The 25,758-nt window shown below is 43.2% G+C and overlaps 1 protein-coding gene across 5 annotated transcripts; it reads left to right on the top strand.

The window, feature by feature from the left end:
• The first annotated feature begins 10 nt into the window (after positions 1 to 10).
• GMEB1 (glucocorticoid modulatory element binding protein 1) lies at positions 11 to 22,320 on the top strand. Of its 5 annotated transcripts, none has more exons than XM_088672414.1 (10): positions 11 to 90; positions 4,121 to 4,287; positions 4,821 to 4,903; positions 5,626 to 5,750; positions 9,227 to 9,330; positions 10,770 to 10,924; positions 13,550 to 13,678; positions 15,717 to 15,854; positions 18,708 to 18,830; positions 21,152 to 22,320. In XM_088672414.1, the coding sequence occupies exons 2-10, from the start codon at positions 4,160 to 4,162 to the stop codon at positions 21,853 to 21,855; spliced, it is 1,689 nt and encodes a 562-aa protein (XP_088528540.1). In that variant the 5' UTR covers positions 11 to 90; positions 4,121 to 4,159; the 3' UTR covers positions 21,856 to 22,320. The 5 variants fall into 5 exon arrangements, with proteins under 5 accessions (XP_088528540.1, XP_034973793.2, XP_088528539.1 ...); XM_035117902.3 differs by having other exon boundaries at positions 4,818 to 4,903; XM_088672413.1 differs by having other exon boundaries at positions 75 to 175; positions 4,818 to 4,903.
• The last annotated feature ends 3,438 nt before the right edge of the window (positions 22,321 to 25,758 follow it).

Raw genomic sequence — 25,758 nt, 5'->3', positions numbered from 1 at the left:
CGTGGAAACTCCTGCGCATGCTCGCTCCTTCCTTCTACTCCCCCTCCCCCCCCACTGCTTAACAGCCCCGGACTCGGCCGCTCGGAGACGGTAAGGGGGGGAGGGAGTAGAGGGCGACGTTGCTGCCGCCACCGCCGCGCTACGGGAGCCGGGAGGGACCAGGACGGGACGCAGAGTGCGTAGGGACGAGGGAGGGGGGCTGCGCCTAGAGTTGCGCACGGCCACCGCCGCCGTACGTGCCGCCGCCGGGAGAGCGGACGTCGCCGCGCCACTGCGGGAGGAGGGGAGGGGGGAAGGAGGGAGGGAGGGGGGAAGGAGGAGGAGGCTGCTGGCGCGTCGTCCGCTGGCCTGGAGCGAGAGGGAGGTGGTGGTGGTGGGCGTGGCCGCGGAGAGGCCACACCTCTCCTCCGGGGATCCCCGCCCATTTTCTTTCCCCATCTTGAGGGCCTGAGAGGGGGCTTCGAGGGCAGGGGAAATGGGCGCGGAGCGGAAGCCGCGCTCTGGGGTTCCCCTCAGGCACTTTGGGGGCAGGGGTTGAGGTTTTTAAAATACAGTAGTAATAATAATAATGACAACGACGACGACAATACTGAACTGAGATGCTCTGGTCAGAGGCAAAGTGACCAATGGCGGGAAAAGGATTACTTCAGCTGCTGAAATTGCCACTTTTTTCTTTTTAAAAAAATTGCTTTCCTGAACTGGGCAGCAGTGGCTTTTAACAGAGTCAAGATATTACTGATATATCTGCACGTTTATTTATTTTGAGGGAGAAGCTTCATGTCCTGAGGCTTTTAATAAAGAAATAATGTGACCCTCAAGATACTGAAACCTCTTAAAAAGGTGAGGAACGCCAGACATGGATAGAATTAAGAGTTTAAGTAAAACACAATATTATAAAGCCCCTCAAAGTTAATAGAATAAAGTTCTGGAAAAGCCTTCTAGCACTGGGTTTATTATTTATTTATTTATTTATTTATTTCAGTTATAGCAAGGAGCAGCATAAAACAACTGTCCTGAGTACATAACAAGGAAATACCTCTGCGAATGCATAAACAATATATGAAACTTGATCCCACAGAATGTGATGGCCCCTAACAACTTCAAAACATGGTGCTTGCGTAGTTTGTGTTCAAGAGGAAATCTATGAGTTCAGACAGCATCGTTGGACAAGTCTCCCCTTGTTTTAGGTCCTATTCCTTAAATAGTTCTGATGTAATAAGATCTGTGGGGTGAGTGTAGAGGCAAGAAATGGCTTTCATTTATAAAAGATAAATAATGATTAAAGGGTAGTTGTGATTCCTGCATTAGATATAAATAAAAACCATAAAGTGCACATTTTTTTATTTTTTTGCCAATGACGTATTGATGCCAATGGGTGCAAAATTATGCCTCCGATGACCCCGATGTAGATCGCTGTTCTGGTGAATGTGCAATTTATCTCAAAGATATATGCCAGCTGGAATCACAATTCTTTAAAAGCCTGTTTCCTGGTAGCCAGAGTGTTTCATCTTTTCATTATGGCTTCAATTTATGGGCTATATGATTATGGAAAATTGGTGGTGGAAGAAAGCAGGGTTTTTTCACCCAAAGAAGAGCGGATTATGAGAGAGCAAACACTAACTGTTAACCGCTTGAAGGGGATGGGAAGGATAAAGGCAGAAATATGATTTCATGGACTATCTCAACATTTAAAGCACACCCTTTACCCATAACAATAAGCAGCTAGGCATTCTGAATTGTCAAACATAGTATAGTCAATGGGTATGACCCTACTTATCATTATTAATTTTAATCAACCTGAAATTGCAGCTGTGGTCTGTTGTATACTTACCTGGATGTAAACACTATTCAGTAGGACTCCTGAGTAATCATGTCTAGGAAGGCTGCAAGTATTGGGATCACTTCAAATCAGTGGGCTTTTCTTTTAAGTAAATATGCATAGTGCCTTTAATAATTTGTTTCCTGAACTTGGTTGTCAAAAATTACCTTCCAGATCTACTCTTTCATCCCTGTATCTTAACAGACAAAAGTGCCTAATTTGTGGACGACGACTTCTACAAGATGTGACCACCACTAGCTCAGATCACTTTAAAATTAATTGAGGATGGGTTTATCAACAGCTATGCGGCATGATGGCTATATGTAACTTTCGGCTCAATTGTAGTCTCCATTAAAAAGTATGTTGATAGGGAACCCCAAAAGTAGATGCCTGCTGGCTTATGTCCTGTTTGTGGACTTCCCAGAGATATCTGACTTGGAAATAAGATAACTGACCAAATGGACAGTTTGTCAGACCCCTGTGGGCTATTCCTAGGATCATAACGCCAAAAAAAGCTTTGCTTTCTATGTCTTACCAAGCCAAATGAATAATGGAACAGATACTCTTCTTTCAATAAGAGCCACATAGTAAACTTTAATAGGGAGGAACCATAGCTCAGTGTTAGAACTTTGAATGTAGAAGGTCCCAGGTTTGGGTCCCTGTCACTTGGTTGAAAATATCTGGTAGCTGTTGAGGTGGGATGGGGACCCTCTAGCTGGGACCCTGAATAACCACTGCCAGTCAGAGCAAACAGTGTTGAGCTAGATGGACAGCTTTTTAAGACTATATACACACTGTACTTTTAAAGCACATTCAAAACACATTTTTTGCCTCAAAGAATTTTGGGCACTGTAGTTTGTTAAGGGTTGCAGGGAATTTGTTACTACATTTTGCATTGTAATGTTAATATTGTCAGACAACTGCATTTTTGTAATACGGTATGAACCATTTGGGGGGGAAGCCATGTTGGTTTTTAAATGGATGGAGGGTATGCTGCTATTTATTGAAAATGAAGTTAATGGGGCGTAGTTTTTAGCAACATGGAATGGTGGTGGTGGGCTCCTCCTGCCCAGACAGCCTGTATCTCCTGTCTTCCCTAGCCTGACTCATGATCACTATAGCAGTAGCCTTTTATCATTTCAAACCTGGTACCTACCTTTCAGCCAAACATGAATTTTATGAAGCAAGCTTTTCTTTATTTTGACTATTTAGCTGTACCATAGCAGAGTGGCTGTGCAGCCTGTGACCTGGTAGTGGTCCTGACCCACTAGTTGAAGACCAATGCATTATTGTTGTTGTTGTTGTTGTTGTTGTTGTTGTTGTTGTTAATATGTATTGCTCATTTTTCAGCTTAAGGTTCCAGGGCAGGTAACAGCACAACACAAGTAATGCAACTTAAAACCAAATAAAAATCACAGATGTACACAAAAATCAAACATTTTGGGGCTTCAGTTTTGGACACTGGTGTTTGCTTCGGCTGAACCCTTTCATATGATTCAGAGAGGGGACAGAGAGAAAGCACAGGCATATATAATCTCTTGAATCTTGAACCGCTCAATGGAGTGTCTGTGTTCCCTATGCTCTAGTTGCCCCATAATATAATTTTGTAGACCTCTGTGGGAAGAATCGTAGGAGTGTTACTTTCTGTCTTTCCTCTACGGCACGTGGTATGGCTCACAGCTTGCTAGGACTGTTGCTTAATTAAATAAATCTGATAGAGAAATCTTATGCATGTGTACTCAGAAGTGAGTCATGTTGAGTTTAAAGGACTTTGCTCCAAAAAATTGTATGTAGGATTGCAGTCCTTAATCAATGAACTGGTTGTATAAATTTGCTAGTTAAAAACCCGGTCCTTCCAGAAGAGGATAGGACTCCTGCATCTTTTATAGTTGTCTTGCAAGCTACACCTGCTGAAATTCATTCTACACAACTGGCAAAACTGCAGGTGCCCTGTCTTCTTTTGCATCTGACCATATTGCACCAGTTTGAGAGAAAGGGGCATGTCTCTGAACAAGGTGATGAATTCTCTCTGCAGTTTTTAGATGTACTTGTATTATATATAAAAGAAAAAGAAAAACGTTGGGCAAGCACTTTCCCCTTCCCAGGACTTCAGTGATGGAAAGATTAACTGAGCAACTCAAATGTGATTTTGATGAGCTCTTGCTACAGGTGGTAGTGCATGTGGTCACATGTGACATGTTATGGTTGTGAAAAAATCTCTCATTATTTCGCCAGAGATGATAACTTGTTTGTCCTTGCAAAAAATAATAATCAAAGTCACCTTCTTATTTCTTGCTACAGCACACTTGTCATCCATTCTCTTGGACTTCATGTGGGCAAATGGCAAATGCTGAAGTAAGCATCCCTGTAGGGGATGTTGTCGTCGTGCCAACTGAAGGAAATGAAGGGGGAAACCCAGAAGATACCAAAACTCAGGTGATACTACAACTGCAGCCAGTGCCACAAGGGTAAGTTGGCAAGTCATCAGCTAGGCGTGTTTCTATGATTCTGTGTAGAATTCAGTCTTGGGTGTAGCATTTAGAATTATTGAGATGTAAGTCCACAGGGTAGACATAAAGAAAGGCAAAGACTCCTGTATCATTTATTAGTTGTGTGCAAGAGAGAATTTCAACTGAAGTTTCTAGATCTCATGCCTCCAAAATAGTCCTGAAAATGCAAGGGCAATACCAGGATGTTGTGGGGATGCAATTTTGAGCTTTCATTTCTCAACTGGATGGAGGACATGTATTTGCAGGTTTTCTCCCCCAGCCCATGTAGATAGGATTTAGGGGCTGAGGTTGGGAAGAGGAAGTTAGTTTATAAACTATTTCAATTTTACTTGACTCACGGAGAAAGGCCTCGGGTGCTGATCTCGGCATTTGAGCAGGCTGATTATGGAGGCAAGTTTTCCTTCAGATTCTCTGGTTTCAAGCCATGCAGAGCTCTAAAATCATTTCTGTGCTTTACATAATGCGCTTACCAGTGGGTACTTTCACAGCAGGGTTTATCAAGAGAGCTCTGAGACCAGTACGGCTGTAGTGGCCGTGGAAACGCACACCATACACAAGCTTGAAGAAGGCATTGGTAAGTTTCCTCTGTGGCGATACGATGCATTGACACCATTTTCAACAGAGTTGTCACGGAGCATAATTTGCAGCTTTTGTGTACCAAAGTTCTTCTACTCCCATGGTTGGGTGGATATGCAGGTAGGGCTCCAGAAGTAGTTATAAGAGTGCTATGTTGTCCAGAAAACCACTTCAGACAAGGTCTTATACAAGCCATGATGGTTAATGTAGGCAGAGATTCCATTAAAATGTAATGATAAGTCATAGTTATCCATGATCATACCATCCCTTCCCTCTTTGCATGTAAGGTGAGGAGGGTAGCCTTTAGCATCAAACCATAGCTCGATGTTTTCTCTAAGTGCAGCACACTACGGTTTGTGTGACTGGTTTGGTGCATTTTGTTAAGTGAGCCCAAACGCTTTCCTCTCCCTTTAAGGAAGGGGCTGTAGCTTAGTGGTAGAGCACGTAGTTTGTGTGCAGAAGGTCTTGGGTTCAATCTGTGGTGTTTCCTGCTTGGCAGGGGGTTGGACTGGATGGCCCTTGTGGTCTCTTCCAACTCTATGATTCTATGTACATCTCCAGGGAAAAGGATATCTGGTAAGCTTGAGATCTTGGAGTGTTGTTGCTGCTCACTGATGAAGCAGTAGTCTGACTTGATACAAGGCAGCATCATATATTTATATAAATGGCATGTGCTTTCTAGAGGAATGGTCTCTTATTTTCCCCTTCTTCTATCAACAGACCCCAGCACCATTGAAACAAATGAAGAAATTGAGATTGCCTACCCCATCACCTGTGGAGAGAGCAAAGCCATTCTGCTCTGGAAGAAATTTGTTTGCCCAGGAATCAATGTCAAATGTGTCAAGGTAACAGCACAGTAAACCTGTCCTTGCCATCTCCCCCCTTTCTGTTCTCTGTTGCTTGTTTTTTGACATAACTATTATCATTTATTTATTATTTTCTAGTTTCACTGGAATTTCCATAGCAGGATTATTTGAAGTACATGCAGGTCCCACTTTCCAAATGTTTATTATACAGAATTATCTGAATAAAAGGAATTAGTACCCAAACCGCACTATACACACTGCAGATTCAGATACCCAAATAGCTGGACCTATGTGTAGTACTGTAAGCAAATAAGCAGCCTTAAGCAAGCTTTATTTTTTGTGTGTTTTGCTAGTCTGCGACAGCTGTTTCAACAGAAACCATGGGGGAGGGGAGGGGGAGAGACTGGATAAATAAGAAAGCATTTTTGTTTCCTTCCTTGTTTGCCTTTTGGAGGGTTTTTACAGTTTTTTTTTCATGATTTGGGGGTCAAAATTCTGTGGTCTGGAATGCATTAGAAATTTTCCCATTGGAATCAATTAAAATCACCAACTCATTATGTGGACACCCACCTAACGTACTGTGTTTGGATAGTGGGACCTGTGTGTGCACGTTTCCTAGTGTTAGCACTATCATTTCAGGAGACAGAATCTTGCTTGTAGGCTTTATGGAGGCCACTGTAGAAAAAGGATGCTGGACTAGGTGGACTTCTAATCCGACTCAGCAGGATTCTTCTTATGGAAATCCCACCTGGGGCACATACCACAAGACACACTTTTTTCCTCCTAAAAAGTAAGAGGAAATGTCTGTGCGTCTTATGGAGCGAATGTGTGGTCCCTGGAGCCGGATTGCCCAGGGGCTAAAGGCAGATAATACTTTTTTCTCTTTTTTAAAGAAAGAGCTAAAGGCTAACAAGGGGGAATGAGCTGAAAGGAACCAGCACAGCAGCTGATTGCAAGAGATCTGGGAGGGAGATAAGAGAGCTAGCTCCCTTCCCGGCCCCTCCCAGCCCCTTGCTTAGGCCTCAATTGTTGTCTGCAGAGGGAGACATGTGACTGGCTGATTAGATTATCTGTCTGGAAACTGTAGAAATGTGGTCCCTTTCCTTTCCTATAGAAGAAGCTGCAGAACTGTCAGTTGAACCCCATAAAAACAGGATTTTTTCCCTTTGCAGGGAAACTCAGCAACTTTGAGCTGATCCTAAAAAATGGAGCTTTCCCCCTTTGCAAAAGAAGCTTCCTCAAATATTTAAGGGGGGGCAAAGGCACCTAGGCCTCTAGGAGTTGGCTGCTATGCCTAGGACAATTCAAGAAAGCAAAATTTTTTTTTCTTGTTTTCCTCTAAAAACTAGGCGTGTCCTATGGTCAGGTGCGTCCTATGGAGCGAAAAATATGGTATAAGGAGTTTGGGAGGTTTGAACCATCTTATTAATTAGTCTCTCTTTTGCCTCCAACCCATTTACGCTAGGCAGTTGGCTTCAGCCAGTAATTGTATGCCCCAGGTTATAGGGAACTGGCAGGGGCCATCTTTTAGCAGTGTTGGGAAAAGAGAATATGGAATCCTGAAAGTGCTCCATTGGTCACCACCACCACCACCACCACCACCACCAACACCACCACCACAACAACAACAATAATAATAATAATTTATTATTTATACCCCGCCCATCTGGCCGGGTTCCCCCAGCCACTCTGGGTGGCTTCCAACAAAACATTAAAATACAGAAATCAAATATTAAAAGCTTCCCTAAACAGGGCTGCCTTGAGATGCCTTCTAAAGGTCTGGTAATTGTTGTTCTCTTTGACCTCTGGTGGGAGGGCATTCCGCAGGGTGGGTGCCACTACTGAGAAGGCCCTCTGCCTGGTTCCCTGTAACTTGGCTTCTCGTAGCGAGGGAACCGCCAGAAGACCCTCGGCGCTGGACCTCAGTGTCCGGGCAGAACGATGGGGGTGGAGACGCTCCTTCAGGTATACTATCCATACATTTTGTGATAAAGCCTTGAAAGACAAATGAGAAAAGTCTGGCATGTAAGTCTGGATGGAGGTAATGATAAAAGGGGCCCAGTTTCTAACCCAGCATTAGAGAAAGCACATCACACCAAATAGTCAACGGTGGGAAGTAGATTAAGGTGGGTGAATAGCTGAGCTGGCCCACTTAGCATGCCTGCCACGTCTGCTGATTCTCTGGTACGGTACAGGGCTGACCAGTGGGAACCAGAACACTCAGTCTAATCAATCCAGCGATGAATCCAGTTGCGATTCCAGTGAGACTTGAAATTGCTTCAATTTGCTGATTCTTCTTTTCTGTTTTCTGTAAGTCATCCCTGCAGCTTATCAGGGCAGTGGCATAATTGGGTCCTGAAGCATAATTGGGTCCTGAAGCAATGGCAGGAGGTGCCTATGGAAATGACTTGGTAGGGAAGGCCTCACAACTTCTCTATAACCACACACTTGAGGCAGAATAGGAATGCAGGTTATCTTGACCTCAGTCTTGAAGGAGGAGATGCCATATTTTGAGGCGAGTGTTGGGGCTCACAAGTGAGTTGTGCCCTGGCCTAAGGCAATTCATAGTAGTGTCATTGCCACTGTCTTCGTTTCTTGTTGTCTGGGATGTTTTGCTTTGTTTCTGAAGGCAAATAAAAACAGAGGTGATCAGGTGCAAAGAATGACAGAGCACAAGAGCCCCGCGGGACCAGACCTAAGCCCTGTCTAGTGCAGCATCCTGTTGCAATGGGCAGCCAAACGCTTCTGGGAAGGCCACAAGCGAAATGCGAGGCATGATCCCTCCCCACTCTCTTACTCTCGTTTCCCAGCAATTGGCATTCAAAGCATTTTCCTCTGATCCTATTAAGCCTGATGAACCTGCAATAGCAGTGTTGGAGATGAAATTTTTGCAGATGCTGTTTATCATGTAGCATGAAGAATACAGTATCCCTCCTGTTCTCCCTTGTATCTGATCATTGCAGAGAGAAGAGCAGAAAGATGGCCTTGCATCTTTTAATACTACATTAGTGTAAGAGAGGGTACTGAGAGAGAAGAATAAAGTACTTTTATCATGCAGTGCAAGTTAAACTGGAACTTGCAGGAGGCAGTGATGGCCACCAGCTTGGATGGCTTTGAAAGATGATTGGACAAATTCACAGAGGACAAGGCTATTAATGGCTACTCGCCATGATGGCTATGCTCTGCCTCCACAATCACAGGCAGTATGCTTCCAAATACCAGTTGTTGGGGAGAGTGCCTGTGCTCAGGTCGTGCTTGTGGGTTTCCCACAGACATCAGGTTGGCCACCGTGAGAGTAGGATGCTGGACTAGATGGGCCACTGGCTGAGATAGGATACTGGGATAAAGGAAGCTCTGTCTGCCCTTTCTCTCTCTAGATGCGAAAACTAAGTTCGCTAGTTCCTGGTGTGATTTGATCAATGTCCACCTGTGATTGATGGCGGCTGCTGTGCTGACTTGGAGATGGCGTATGAGACAGAGTTTCTCCCATTTACCCTCTTCTTTATCTTCATTAGTTCAATGATCAACTTATCAGCCCAAAGCATTTTGTTCATCTGGCTGGCAAATCTACCCTGAAGGACTGGAAGAGAGCCATTCGCCTGGGAGGAATCATGCTGAGGTAATGGCCTTCTGCCACTGTAGCAGCCTTCCACCAAAAGCATAATTTTCTGTGCAGTATTCCGAACACCCCCCCCCCATTTAAGTTCCCATCTTTCATCTGTTGGTTAAAAGTGGTACTGTGGATTCGGCATGGTGCACTCTGAGATAACAAATGTTTAAGATAGGATTGAATCCTTTTGGCAATTGCATGTTCCCTCAAAGAACATCGGAAGAGTGTCCTTGGGGCAGAAGTATGAACATTACCAACTGAGGGAGTGGCCAATAATTAGCACTTTTTTCACAGCATGGGCTGTGTTTGGACATGCAGTCCCTATCAGTGTCAAATGAGCATTTCCTCTGACCATGATACCCTGGACTTGATGTCTACTGAGTTTCCAGATACCTTGGCATCAGTAATGGAGCAAAGAGCAATTGCTCCATGGCAGCTCCCACACACTAGACTAAATCTGGGGTTGATAACAATGTCTGGATCAGGATATCAAGGGTACTGTGCTGCCCAGTCCTTCCTACAGACAGCTGACTTGACGGCAGTGTCCCCTGCCACAAAAGGGGGTTGTTCATGGAGTTGCCATTCTTTCTCACTGATGCCAGTGGTAATTCTGGGTTGGCTTGCTTTGGTGATGAGTCAGAGAGTAGCTGACTCCCAGAAACAGTCCTTCCTGGACTAAATGTGCATGTAGAGTAGATAACCATGTTAGAGCTTTACCTTTACCTTTTTATCAGAGCTTTTGCTATGGGGTTGTCCTCACAAAATCTGATTTCTTCAGCTTTTATAAATCATGGTTATATACCCTAAAAGGTGGGATAAATATCTGTTTGAGACATAAATACATAAATCTTGCAAATTTGTGATTTGTTTAGTCTGTTTCTCGCAGTTATAAAAGAGGGCAAAGAGCCATGATGGGCATAGAAAGGCCTGCTCAGCTTCCCGATTGGCTTCTGAGATTTTGCCCGATGTTGCCCACAAACCTTTCTAACCTTTCTTTGCTAATTAATTAATTAATTAATTGCATGTATATACCACCTTTCCTTCAAGGACTGCAAGGTACTGTACTTGCTTCTCCGCCTCCTTTTATCCGTACAACAACCCTGTGTAGGCTGAGACAGTGACTAGCCCAAGGTCACCCATGACTGAATGGGGATTTAAACCCTTGTCTCTCAGGTCCTAGTCCGAAACTCTAACCAATACACCACATTGGCTAAAATTACACCAGGTAAAATTTACAAGAAAGAAGTATGCTGAGCAATGCATCCAATAGCAAGTTCTAGCATTGTTCTGTGTGATTGCAAAGGTGCCCAGTACCAGACGGCCCTGAGCGCCTCTAAAAATGCATCATGCCCAAAATCTTCATCTTCTTGCCTTGAGGACTTCAGGCAAGAATCCAAACAGAAGGTTCATTTCACACGATCTCTTCTTCTTTTTCATTCTCTTTGCAGAAAGATGATGGATTCTGGGCAAATTGACTTCTACCAGCATGACAAGGTTTGCACAAACACCTGTCGCAGCACCAAGTTTGACCTCCTGATCAGCAGTGCCAGGGCACCGGTGCCAGGGCAGCAAAGCCTGGTACAGACTCCCACCTCCGCTGACGGTAGGGAACAGGTGAACAGGAGTAGAATTCATTCCTACCTCGTGGCACTGCTGCCTGCCATTTCCCTATCATCCTGTCTTCTCTTAATGAGCTAATGTTAAAACAGTTTTCTTCCTACTCCTTTTCCCCATGGGATTTACTTTGCCTGGGAGGGACCCCAGTGACAGAACAGTATAGTGGGAATAGAGCGAAAGTAGTAGACCTGAATTTCCTATCCTTGGGGAAATCATAAGGACCCCCACCTCTTCTACCCACTGCTGGATCTCTCTGTTTTTAATGAATTCTGAACTGTTCTTCTCTTTCTTTGAGAAACACTTGGCAAATGAATGGGAATTTCCATGGTTCTAGGAAACAATTTTTAAGTGTATAGACAACTGAGAACCTTCTTCACAGTGTGCTGAGTCCTCCCCCTTATTTTTGGTTCTTAAAAATGTACAGAATGGGGTATTTTACAACTAAACCATTCAGGCTTTTCTTCTGGCAAATTAATATTGTACTCTCTGGAGCCTTACCACTGTTCATGCTACAGGTGGCAACAATTGTAGCTTCAAAAAGAAAGAAAGAAAAATGGGTTGTGGTTTTTTAGAGTGCCACATACAGTACATGGCATGAGTTCCTTTGTAAAACAGATTCTAAGAGAGAGTTTTTTTCAGTTTATTTGCATTCCTTATTTCATATGAACAAGATTATGATATTTCGCCGACCTTTTAGTCAACTTTTAGTCATATTAGTGAGAGAAACTTTTCCATTTCCTCTTTTTTCCTTTTTTTCCCTGCAGTTAGAAGATTAAGTCTTTATCTGTGGGTGGATCTGAAGCTTTTAAAAAATGCATTAAATCAATCTGATTCTGATTCAGTCCACAGCTGGTACATTTTATATACAGTACCTGGGTTTATTCATTTTGCATCAAAATTTTTTTAAAAATGTTTACACCAACATAGCCCAAATGCTGTGCCAGTACAAGCTAATTTTTTAAAAAATAAATCATGCAAATTTGCTTGCAATTCCATATATTTGCTTAATTTACTTTGCTTCTCCTAGTTGTAAAAAGGAGCAAATTGCCAAGCAGAGCAGTGAAGCCCTACCCCTGACCACTGGACATCCTGTTTGGATTACCTGCTGGCTTCTGAAATGTCACCGAATGTTGCCCACACACTTACAAGTGCATCGATATGGACTAGAATCTTACAAGAAAGAAAGAAAAATTAGATTCTCAGCATGCAGAACAATTTGCCTGATACTAAATCATGCCATTGTGTTGTGCAGTTGCAAAATGGCACATTACTCATGCCCCTGAGTGTATACCAAAAATGTGAATTGTCTTTCACTTCCACCAAATGTGTAAAATAAAATAAGAATAAGATTAATCAGCTGTCCTGTGATTACATTTCAAACATTTAGCTGGTTTTGCCTATATGGAGTCAAATACCTTGGTTCCTTTTGAAATGTATTTATTTCATTTTGACTTGTAGCTCATCTCATCTCAAAGGCTTGGGATGGGTAAGAAACAGCATGTTAATCATAAAGCCCCAATTGCCAACCTTTAAACCCATGTCTCTCAAATTCAAACATTACCATAAAACTGTGCCCAAGCCACTTAATATAAGCCTGTAGGCATTACACACACACACACACACGTCTATTTTCTTATCGTAATCCTCCATTGCTTGATGAGCACATAAAAGTTATTTATGTATTTACTGAATTTGTGTACCATCCTTCATCTCTGGTCAGTTCACAACATAAAAATACAATTACAAAATACGTAATAAAAACAAGAACAAAACCAAAACAAACCAGTAACACCCCGCTCCAGCTGTACCTGAGAATCTACTATTTGTTGACTTTCCTTCTGTTCCCATCGATTTACTTTTTCCTTTACACTTTTTGTTAGTTCAGTGCCTTGCTCGTTGATGGTGGTGCAACTGAGATCTTGATCCTATTGCATTTTGGGACGTTAGAGCACATCGTGGTCCCTTTCTTCCACGAATCTGGTTGACCACGGCCTGGGCTAATAAGTGAGCCTTGCCTTCTGTCATCTTTGTCTCATCTTAAGGCCATAGAAAGATGGTGCCTTCTTCCAGTTGGATAGGGGAAACACATGTAAAATCACACATGCATAGGTCACCTCTCAGACTGTATGTGAAATATTGGCTTGTGCAGCTCAGGCCTGTGGTCACGTGAAAAAATTATGCCCATGTGCAAGAACATCCGAAGAGCCTGCAGGCGGGGAGGTGTGCTCAGTGAGCATGGGAATATGATCTGGCTTCCCTCATTACACTGTTGCTTCTGGATAAGTTTGTTTTTTCCTTAACCAGCCCATTATGGCTTCCACATGGAGACTCCCCCCCCCCAATTATTTACGCAGAGTGGACATAGTTTAAAAGACAATTACACCTGCTCAGTACAGTATCTGCATGGCAGGTGCTTGGAATATACAGCATGGGTATTGTGGTTTTGTCAGCTGCTGTCGTTATTGATCTTTAAACTGGCCCTTGGTTTTTTACTTTGCTTAGTTCAATCCGTGTATTACGAATCAGGGTGGCCATGTGTGTGTATATAGGGGGAAGCTACAGTGACAGCCTGGGCAGTGAAGCATCTTCAATTGTATCCTCCCTTCTGCAGGAAGTATCACTCAAATTACAGTGTCTGAGGAGAGTGTGGAGGAAGGGATTGAATGGAACCGTGCTCTGACAGCAGCAGTCACCATGGCAACTGAGGAGGGAATCAAGAAGGACCCAGAGGAGATTTCAGGTATGTCTCTGCTGTTTGCCTGAATGGCTTAGCAGTCTACCAGCCTGGCTCCCCCTCCCCATCTTCAGGCAGCAAAATGCTGCAAAGAACTGTGTTTGTAATTTTATTTATTTAAAACATATCTCACCTTTTCTCCGGAGAATTCAAGGTGACTAACAACAAATTTTATAAAACCGTAAATTAACAAATTCAAAACCTCTTTTTTATAATACAGTAATAATAATCTTTATTGCGGTTCAACGACCCATAACATGGATTCAGAATAAAATACAGATTCATACAGACAACCCCCCAGGGGTTGTTTAGTCATGGGTATGTTGATCTTTGATTCGGATGACTACTGAAAGAAACTTTGCCACGGCCACTGTGATATCATTGGACTTGTCGTCCAGAAGATATTTTTTACAATTGAACACTAAGACACAAAGTTGCTATTAGAGATTATTATTTTTTTGCAAGGGGGCAGACATTTCACCCATGTTTTAAAAATCGGAATTTGCGTGTAAAACTTCACACTTCAAAATCCATGGGGCTTCTCCCCCCCCCCAATATTCAACATTTGAATTTCCAAAATTCTGATTTGAATAGTGAGTTGTTAAGAGAGTTTTTCACAGGTGGGGTCTGATGGATAGGATGGTGAGCCATATGAGATCATTTTATGGTAAACATGGAGAGGGTTTTTTTTTGGGGGGGGAGGAAGCAGGGTTAGCAGAGAGCTGACCTGAAGATCATTCTCATAGCCATAGATCAGGGATGGAGATCCCATGGCCCTCCATATGGTCCTGGATTCCAGCCCCAGCCAATGTGGCCAGTGGCCAAGCATGATGGGAATTGTAGTCCAGGAACATCTGGAAGGACAAAGATTCCTCAACCCTGTTGTAGATGGTGAAGCATCAGCTGTCATCTGGAGACGGCCATTTGGACACTATTTCAATTATTGGCTGGTTCATACAGGCATGCACATTGCTCAGCAGTGCCCCCTTGCTTGATGGCTTATACCTAAATGTGTGACTGCCTGAAGTACTGAGTTTGAAAAATCTGCCCCCCCCCCGGAAACTGAGGCACCATGTGCTAATTGGTGCTAAAATTTGGAAAGCTCTGCTTTCGATCTTGGTGACTGTTTAATTGGCTGTTTCAATTGGTTTTTTAGTCCTCATTAGCTCTTCCTCCTAAGCAGCTAGTATTCATTGGCATAGTGGCTCTGCAGCTGGATAGTCTTATACTCCATGAGTTTCTTAAATCCAGGCTGGAGGTCCAAAACAATAGGCTGGTGAAGGCTGGTCTAATCCTTCCAAGTCCAGCATAGTCCATGTGTCATGCCCTGTGATTTGGTATTTTTTAAAATATCCAAGGTCTCCACCACAAGGATGGCTTCCGTTGTCTTATTTAGAACATACTGTTCAGGCAACAAAAACAACCCAGTTTGCATATATTGCTTTACTTCAAATATATGCTGCTTTTCAACCTGACAATGTGTCCAAGATGGGTGAGAATTAAAGAAAATGGACACACAGCAAGATGATCAGATTTTGGGAGGCTGATGAAAACACATGGGAGGAATGCAGATGTAAAATGCCCATTTCCAAGTGCTCATATATTAATGCTGATGCTTTAACTGCTACGGTTGCTGTTCTCTAAAGGCTTTGCAATGCTTTGGGGGCAGGGTGTGATGGGATGTAAAACAAACTCCAAGAAGTCATGAAACGTAGCTTTTATAGCAATATGGAATTCCCTACTGCTGCTCTCTATATTTGGAGCTGAATGGAATTTTTTTAAAATTTTTTTTGCAAGGTGAGTGCCCTGATGGCTCGTTTTACAGCACAGTTCTATGCAAGCCTATTCATGACTAAGCCCCATTAAATTCAGCAGCACATGCTTCCATGGAAATGTGTGCAGCTTTGCAGCCTTAGAAGCCAGTTTCCAGATATGCCTCCTGCTATATGATGGTTTACTGGACTTGGTATGATTGCCAGTTTAGCTTTGCAGTGCAATTGCCAACTGATACTTCCTTCTAAATCTTTCTGTTCCCTTATGCCAGAGGACACACTGATGTTCTGGAAAGGAATCGCTGATGTGGGGTTGATGGAAGAAGTTGTCTGCAACATTCAGAAGGAGATAGAAGAGGTGCTGAGAGGTGTTCAGCAGAGGCTTGGCCAGTCACCCTTCCAGGTTACCGGTGGGTAGGAGGTCAGCAGTCTCCATGTCAATATGAAATGACTACCAGTGGGATAGACTTTCATGCTCTTTTTATCTTTGTGATGTGTAGCTGTGCACTGTATTTAATAAGTCAGTTTATAATCCTCCCTTCAGTACAGGACTCCTAGGGTGGTGTATAGTTTGAAACCCTCCAAATATAATAACACTATAAAAGCCATGTTCCAGAAAGGCAGCTAATGAATGTTTTAAAATAAATAAAAGTAATTCCCCCCCCAAATGAGTTTTATTCAGCTGAATTCCACTCACAGTACATTCATTTTAGTCACTCCCATTCATTTCAGTGGGTCTGTTCTGAGTATGATTAACATTCCATACAGCCCTTAAAAATTGCAGAAGCCACAGCAAAACTCACCAAAATCCAGAATGGCTGTAAAACAATGTTGCAATCCCATAAACCCCCCTAGTGGGGAACTGAATGGGGCTTAGTTCTCGCCAGACATGCATAGTACTGTGTTGTTACCAGCCATAAAACAAGTTGGAATGGCCAAGCAAATACTGTGGTACCTCTACTTACAAATTTAATGTGTTCCAAACGCACATTCGTAAGTCAAAAAAAATTGTAAGTCGAATCCCATAGGAATGCATTGGGAGAAAAAAATCGTAAGTTGTCTGCAACATTCAGAAGGAGATAGAACCCTATCTAAAAATTCGTAAGTAGAAAAAATCCTATCTAAACAGCATCCAAGATGGCGGACGGAGCTCCATTTGTAAGTAGAAACATTCATAAGTAGAGTTATTCGTAAGTAGAGGTACCACTGTAAAAGTAAATATAGTCTTCACCTTATGCCGAAAACACATCAACACCAATGCCAAGCGAGCTTATCTGGGAAGTTCCATGACCAGGTATTGACAACTTGGGGTGGGTAAAATATTTAGAATATTTATATTTTTCTTTTCAACAAAAAGGGTTCTCTTGAGTGGTTTCCTTAGTAAAACAGGGCAACAAGCAAAACATTCTGTTTCCTAAATAATTTCCCCCCCTAAAGCTACTAGAATACTCTGTGCTGTTCATAAGAGTCTTGTAGGCTGAATCGGGAAGGCGGGCATGAGCAGCTCCTGGCTTTCAGACCTCTTGGTGAAAGCCTTTGGAGGTTTGGGGGTCAGTGATGTAAAAGTCCTCTCTCTATCCTTCTAGTTGCTGTGGTTGCCTTTTCAGGGCTACATTAGCCATAAGGGGAAAGTCTCCAGTACAATAACAATAATCAGTTGGATTGATGGATTATTGTGTTTTAGCCTACTCTTCCACTAGGGAGCTCAGGGTGGCATACATGTTTCTCCTGATTCCATTTTATCCTTGCAACAAGCTAGGTTAGACACACAGAGAAAGAGAGCGCACATGCTAAATGTAACTGATTTCCATGTGCTACTCTGGTTCACCAGAAGCGGCTTAGTCATGCTGGCCACATGACCCGGAAGCTGTCTGCGGACAAACGCCAGCTCCCTTGGCCTATAGAGCGATATGAGCACGCAACCTCAGAGTCGCCCGCAACTGGACCTTACGGTCAGGGGTACCTTTACCTTTAACACACAGTATGTGAACCAGCAGGCATAAAAACGTAACATGGGGATTTGCTTTGAGATGCCTGGGTTTTGTTTTGTTTATTATTATTTTAATTAAAATGATTTCTTTCCCCAGTGAAACTTCCTCAGTAGTTTAGATAATAGCAATATAGTCGATTCAACCAGTCCCTGCCCACGGGTATACAGTTGAAAATATATAACACAAAAAAGAGGTGAGGAGGGAAGAAAACAAGCTCTAATTCTATGACAGTTATTACATTGACCAAATGAAATAGAACAGGACCTGTTCCATGCCAGCTGATTGTTATAAGGACTACTGTGCAGGATTTTCTTTTATAGGTTGCAGTTCTAAACTAGAGAATACAGTGGGAGTTACTTCTGAGTAAACCTATACAGTGGTACCTTGGTTCTCAAACTCAATCTGCTCTGGAAGTCTGTTCGACTTCCAAAATGTTTGAAAACCAAGGTGCGGCTTCTGATTGGCTGATTGGCCCTGGAAACAATGCCGACAGCCAAAATAGACGTTCGGCTTTCAAAAAACGTTTGCAAACCAAACAAAAGTTTGCTGCGTTTGGGAGCCGATTTGTTTGTCAACTAAACCATTTGGGAACCAAGGTTCCACTGTATCAGATTATGCTGTATATGGGCCGGATCTTGATGGGATGCACGATTGGTTGAAATAGCTCTCACTTGCATTTGCACAAGCATGCCACTGACTTGCAATCACTGGGAAACAACAGTGGGATATACTATTGCCCTCATGTCCCTTTTGTGGGCTTCCATGGTCATCTGGTTGGCCACTGTGGAACACAAATTGCTAGAGTAGATAGGCCTTTGGTTGATTCAGCAGGACTCTTCTGACGCTCTTAAGGAGACTTCTGGCCTAATCCTTAAAGGCCTAGTTTCTGCTTTTAATCAAACATCCAAGGATCACTGCCGATGTTAAATGCCAGCAGAGATGCTTGGACATCCCACAACAGTTATCCATGTGCAGTTCCTGTCAAGAGGAACTTTTCATGGTTTTTGGTCTTGATTTCCTTCTGATGTAGATCTTGACCCATTGCACCATATTAATTTATTAATATTCAAAATGAACAAGAATATGTAAACCACTTCTGTACTTCATTCAAGATCACTTGTGTTAGCTGCAGAAGCATTAGGTAATACAGTACTGGCAAATAGAAGAGGTTCAAGCTCTTTCTGATGAGGTGCTCTCTCTCTCTCTCTCTCTGTCTGGATGTTGGATTCCGTTTAGAAAACTAGACAATAACCCATGGAAGTTTTTCTGTAGATGCTGCTGTCCTAAATAATGTTGCTCACACTTTTGGCCTGATGGACACTGTCAAGAGAGTGCTGGACAACAGGAAGAGTCAAACGGATCAGGGAGAAGAACAGTTTCTTTATACTCTGGCAGGTATGCTAATGACTGGGAACACATTCCTTGGGATGTTCTAAATCTATCATCTCACTGTGCAATAAATGTGCTTTTGTTGTTCATTTCGCCTCACAGCCTAGTCAACTTTTCCCAAGACTGCCCTTCTTCTGTTAAAGAGATACTGTAATTTCTTATTATTCGGATTTCCATATTCCATTGCTGCCACCAATGTTCTCCAATGTCTGTATCATTTTGTAAACTTGTTTTTTTTTCCCTTTTCAAATATTCTGTGAGGACAGTGTGCTTCCCTGCTATACAATTTCGGCCCAGAAGTGCTATTTTTAGCCTTGTCATTTTTTTAAAACAACAACAACTGTCATTTGCAAGACAGCCCTCTCTTTTCTTCTTGAAGCAATGCCCCAGTATTTTGTGAACATTCAGTACCAGTAGTTGTTGTAGTGGTAGACGTCGCCCCCGCTACAGTAAGTTATGGAGCAAGGCTGTAGCCTTTTTCAGGAAGGGCCATAGCTTAGTGGTAGAACACATGCCAAAAAAATAAATAAATCCGAAGTTCAATCTTTGGCAACTTTGGTAAATGCTCAGGAAGCAGGTATTGGGAAAGTCACGATGGACAATATTGAGTCAGATGAACCAATGATCCGACTTTGTATAGGGCAGTTCCATAGATCCAGAAGGACCCAGGATTTAGGCTTCCTACAGTAGGAGGTCCTGGCAGCGAATTGGCTCAAAATAGTCAACCTCTATTGCAGGCATCCCCAAACTGCGGCCCTCCAGATGTTTTGGCCTACAACTCCCATGATCCCTAGCTAACAGGACCAGTGGTCAGGGATGATGGGAATTGCAGTCCAAAACATCTGGAGGGCCGAAGTTTGGGGATGCCTGATCTATTGCCATTCTGAGTCCCTGCCTTTTTTTACTACATTTTCCACAATCATTTTAAAAAAATGCAAATAGCAGTCATGGGAGATGCTGAGCAGGGTCTGGACTGGGGGGAGTTTTAAACCATTTCCCCTTTTATGGTTTCTCTCTCTCTCTCTCTCTCTCTCTCTCTCTCTCTCTCTCTCTCTCTCTCTCTCTCTCTCTCTATATATATATATATTACCTCCCCCTGGTTCCTGCTTTTGATGCCACTGGTGGCTTCCCTTGCTATTTAAATAGAAGTTAGAGGACTTTTGTTGTTACTGTAACTCTCTTTCCTTGCTCCTTACAGTCCTGACACAGTAACACCCACACAGAGAGAGGCTAATATGGGTGGGGTGTTTCTGACTATCCTACCCCTTGCCTTCAGAAGTTTACAAACTGCTCTAGGAGAGAGATTGTGAGCAACATCATGGGAGGGGCTTTTCTCAGACCAAGCTCACTTATTATTTTGGCTTTTGGATGTTGTTAATACAGTATTATCTTGCTATATTTACAATGCTAAAATGTTGGTTGGGGGGGGGTTGTATGTTGTTATATTTGATTGTCTTTTTGTTGTATCATGTTATTAAAAATTGTTCCTGTATGGTATGATTTTGAAATGCATTCCTGTTTTCTTTGTCATCAGCTAATTTGGGCATGGTTTCTTTCCTTCTTTTTTTTTGTAGAAAAGCGACACACAAATAAAATTACAAACGAAAGAGTACTGGCATTCTTAAAATGTGCATTTTAATTGCATTCATACCTAGTTTTTCCATAAGTTAAAGCACCATTTCTCTACCTAAAACCAATGTTTTGGCATGTGTGCATATGTGCGTTCCACTTCCTTTGATAACTATTGCGTACAGTGACTTATTAAATTTAAGATTATTGGTAGGGTTAGTATTAGCTGTGTATGGATTTCCATTTCTTGCCAGAAGGTATGAATTGCATACCAATGCTTTGGATTTCTGTACACAAGTATGATAGCCTCTTCCCACAGTTTTCTAGTGTTTGAGGACACTTTTGATGGTTTAAATACATGTTGTAGGCTTGAATATTTAACACATGATGCATCTTTCATTCTAATAGCTTGATGCCTGCCCTCCATAGCGTTGCTCTTCGGAGGTTAGTATTTAGGGAGGGAGATTCTTGGCTGTCATTTCCCTCCTTCCACCCCCTTCCCATTTTTGTTCCCTGAAAGAATCGGATTTGTCTGCAGAGACAATCTGTTCCGCCCACCTTTCCATCCTTTTGATTTTCAGCAGAAGTGGCTGAAAACTCTTTCCCTGCCAAGAAGCTGCTTTGCTACCCTTGTGAAAATAATCTGTTTTTCTCACTCCCCCCCCCCTCCCTTTTGGCGCTTTGAGGAGCCCCTGTATTCTTGGCAGCTTCTCAAAGGTTTCTCCCGGCTGACTGTGTAACTTAATTTTTCCTTGCAGACCTGGACCGCCAGCTGGAGGAGCAGAAGAAGTTTGCCAGGGATCAGAAGCTAAAGTCTCAGACTGTTCAGAACGTGGTCCTCATGCCTGTCAGCACTCCCAAGCCTCCTAAGAGGCCCCGGTTGCAGCGTCCAGCCTCGGCCACAGTCCTGAGCCCTTCCGCCCCCATCCAGCAGCCTCAGTTCACCGTGATTTCGCCCATCACCATTGCACCCATGGGGCAGCAGTTCTCTGTGAGCAACATTCCAATGGCAACCATCAGCCAGGGCTCCAGCCCAGTGACTGTCCATACCTTGCCGTCAGGCTCGCAGTTCCGCTACGCCACGATGGTCTCTTCCTCCAAGACCAGCTCCTCCGACACCGTGACCCTTCACCCATCTTCTAGCTTGGCCCTGCTAAGTTCAGCTGCCATGCAGGACAGCAGCACCCTTGCCAATGTGGCCACCGTGGTGAATCCTGTGGAACTGGTGGCCATGGAGTCTGGCCTGACCTCTACCCTCCAGGCTGTCGAGGGCACTTCAGACGAGGGACAGACCATCATAGAAATCGACCCGGCACCTGATCCAGAAGCCGAGTCGGAAGAATCCGGGGCCAAAGCTGTGATTCTGGGAACAGAACTGAGGACTGAGGAGAAGGTGGTGGCTGAGGTTGATGAGCACCAGCATCAGGTCCACAACGTAGAGATTGTGGTCTTGGAGGACTAGCCAAGAAGCCAGATTGTAATGTTGCTTTGGGGTTCATCGATTGTTTGTTTTGCTTCCCTTTTTTTCTTTTTCTTTTTTACAGCCTTTCAGGTAAGTTCCCATAGAATATTAAAGAAAAGAAAAAGATTTTCACATGGGAGAGAGCAACCTTTGTTTGTACTGAAGGCGGAAGGGAAGGGAAACTTCTTATCCTGCCTAATCCTAAGCACTCCCACAGAAGGGAAGCAAGCCCCTGCTGTTACCGAGATCACGCACAGCGTGTGATTACAGCCCATAGACCCAGTTTTGAAAAAGACACTTTGTCTACACCTTGTTTACACTTCAATTGTTTTGTCTTAGAAATTAATGAAGCCGGGTACCTGAAATGTATCTGACTAATGGATGAGAGCGATTGTGGGGAAATGGGATCCTTACTTATTCCTCAGCTCTCAACCGCCGTAAGAAATTAAATTCTGTGTTACCTTATCAACTGTGCTAGACTTTTGATTTTTGCAGAGAGGGGGAGAAAAAGAAATTGCACCCCCCCACACACCTCATCCCGATTTGAGAGACCACAGTCCCTTCACTCAGATGCTGGTGTTTTTTGTTTAATTGTCTTCATCTTTCTGCAGCAGCTCACACCCTTGAACTGTTTTTGCCCCTTTGTGGTTCCTAGAATTGGATTCTCAGCTCTCCCTTTTCAAACCTTCCCCGGGGGTATTTATTTTTGATAGGTGCAGTTACGAGACTTTCAAGAATTGCTTAAGCCTTGCACGCACGCACACATACACACAAATCAGACATAGCACCCAAGCACCACCTGCCCTTTTGAGTATTGGAATTGTCGTCCTGGATGTATCAAGTGTGGGTTGTGCTGTTGCTGTGGGCTCAGGAGGCCAAGTATACCTGCTGCTTACTCTGCATGCTGGGAACCATACCAAACTTACTAGATATATATATATATATATACGTGTGTGTGTGTGTGTGTGTGTGTGTGTGTATGTGTGTATGCATGCTTGGTGTTCATAACACTTTGAGAAATAGGTCAACAGGATTCTAGCCTGGCACATCACTTCAGCAATGTGACTGCCTTCTCTCTCTCTCTCTCTCTCTCTCTCTCTCTCTCTCTCTGTGTGTGTGTGTGTGTGTGTGTGTGTTTTGTTTTCTTAAGGAAAGGGGAATGAGTGAAAAGGGATTTTTCCCCCTCCCTACTTGGTTCATTTCTTAAAAATTGGGACGTGAGAAGACTTTGGGGGAATCTGTTTGACAGAAATATCTAAAGCCGGCAGTAAGAGTACAATACTTTGGGGCATGGGTAGAGTGCCATTTGTTTTTTGTTTGTTCATTTTTTGCATTAAAAATTAAAACAGAAACCAAAGGCTAACTGGATTATTATGCTTATACCAGGTTCTTCCTCTCTCACCCATTTATCATAGAGCAACGCCATGGAGTAGATTAGGCTGAACTCGCCCCAAGATCACTCAGTGCCTTCCATGGAGTGTGGGGCTATCCTATTCTAACTATGATACCATACTGATACTCAGTTAATGGATATGTAGACTGGGTAGTATCCAGTGCTGTTTTTCTAGAAAAAGAGGTGCCAGAACGCACCATGAACACCTCCCTCTTTCTCTTCGAATGTCAATGTCCGGCTCCTACCTGAGAGGTGCCGGAACTGAGTTCTGGATGAAAAAAAGAAGCCTTGGTTGTATCCAACTAAGCTCAGATCAGAGTAGACCTGTTGTGCCTGTTGATTTCAGTGGCTCTATTCTGAGTGGGACTTAACATTGGAGACACCATACTGTTTATGGAAACTCCTCCAATTGGACTGGCAATGCCTTTCACCTCTGCAGTCAGAGGGCAACTATTTCCTTTCCATGTTAAAGATTGGCTTGCCTAAGGCCACCGCATAAGCTCACAGCAGGCAGGGATGATATTCATGCTGATTTGCAGCTCTACCTCTTAGAGATGCACCATGACAACTTTCTGTGGTTCCTGCTGCGCAAGTGCAACTTGGGTCAGCTATCCACTGCTGGTCTCAGTAATCTATGGATATTTGCTTTTGCACTCAAGTGTCATTGGCTGTCCAGTGCTAAATAGACACATATGACTTATAACCCCTTTTCTGGAGGTGCCTGACTTTTCCCCCCATCAGTGCATGGAATTGCTGATTCACAGTTCCACTGGGCATGTGGGCATCTCCAAGGGTGTAAAAGGGCACAGTTGGATCTACTGGATTTCTGAACCCCAATTAACAATGACAACAATAGCATTGGTCCCCTAAAATGTACTGTTGAAATGAATTGGGAGTGGATATTTGTGTCAGTGCACTGTGAGCTCACTTCAGTTCTGGGGTTCAGAAGAGTGTTCTGGGTTCTGAATTCTTTAATTCATAGTGTGTGTCTTTGTGGTGTGTCCTGGCTCCAGTTGTTAATTTTAGAGTTCTGATAACAAAGTAGATTCTGCATGTCTCAGGTCTTGCCAACCCTGTCATAGGGGTCACTTCAAATGAGGTTTAAATTATGCACCTTAAAACATGTTGAAATGCAAACGTATTATCGTATAGGTGTGCTTGCCAGGGCACTGTACATACTTGCACCTCCCTGTGGAGCATGCACTTGCAAGCACGCTCAGGATTGCCTCTGCATCATGTGTGAAGTTACCTTAGAAATGGACCTATGAGTTTCATGCCTCCCAAACGAAGAGCGATAGGGTCTTGATCAACTGTTACATCTATTTCCTTGCAATTTCTCAGAACTCTTCTGAGAAAGAGAAAACACAGTTCTTATCTCATTCATCCTCACAACGATCTGGTGTGGGAGGCTGTGTTGAGTGATGGCATTTTGTACAAGGCAAGCTAGTGTTTATTGCTGAGCAAGGGTTGGGAGGTTGGGAGGAGACTGCTGTGAAGGGCAATGCTGGGGCTCCCAAATTGCTACCATTAGATTGTTTGTAGACAACCACAGTCAGATTATTATCTCTAGCGATTCTGGTTTGAGAACCTTCAAATCTTTAAATGCATTTATTATCATCGTTTATTTATTCATCATTTATTTATTCATATTCTGTGGCTGCAGAGCATGATGTTGAGGATGACTATAATTAATAATTTGATTTCTTATCCTGACTTTCACCACAAGGTCTCAGGGAGGGTTACCAGTTTAAAAATGAGTAGGAAAATCAGTTTAGGACAAATTGCAGTCACAGGAATAGGGTGGGCCATGAAAAAGAATCTTGGGTATGAAGGCCAGGGTAAAAAGAGGTGTGTCTTAAGCATACAATGGGAAACTACCTATATAATGAAGGTACCAGGCACACCTGTGGGGAGGGAATTTCACAACCTAGGAGTTGCTACAGAAAATATCCACCTCTCAGCATCTTCCTGAACCTCTGAGGATGGTGGAACTTGTGCCAGTTTTAACAACTGAGAAGGTCTGCAGGGATTGGGACTATCTTTCAGATATTTGGGGCCTAAGTCCTTTAGTACAGGGGCTTCCAGTCTGTGGTCCACAGAGCAGTAGTGGTCCTCAGGGTTCATTCAGGTGGTCTGTGGCACGTCCCCATAAAAAATTCATACTGATTTTTAATTGCATTTTTAATGCTTTTATTCCTCATACTGTATTGTATTTTATTGTGGCTGCAATATGAATTCTGTGGAATTCAAACTGTAAACTCAGTAAGATACATACAATATAAGAAATAAAAAAGCAATAAAAGCACAATTAAAAATCATACATCACCTAGCCCAGCTCATTACAACTGCTACAACATGCAGAAAAATCATTAACTGGTCTGCCAACATCCTTAGCAATTTCCAAGTGGTCCGGGGGGGGGGGAGGAGTTTGTGAGCCACTGGTTTCGGGCTTTAAATACTAATGGGAGCACCTTGAATTGGGCCGGAAATGAACTGGCAACCAATGCAGC

Source organism: Zootoca vivipara, chromosome 6, assembly GCF_965207765.1.
Source record: "Zootoca vivipara chromosome 6, rZooViv2.hap1.1, whole genome shotgun sequence".
Lineage (NCBI taxonomy): Eukaryota > Metazoa > Chordata > Lepidosauria > Squamata > Lacertidae > Zootoca > Zootoca vivipara.
This window is presented reverse-complemented; position numbering and strand designations above follow the sequence as displayed.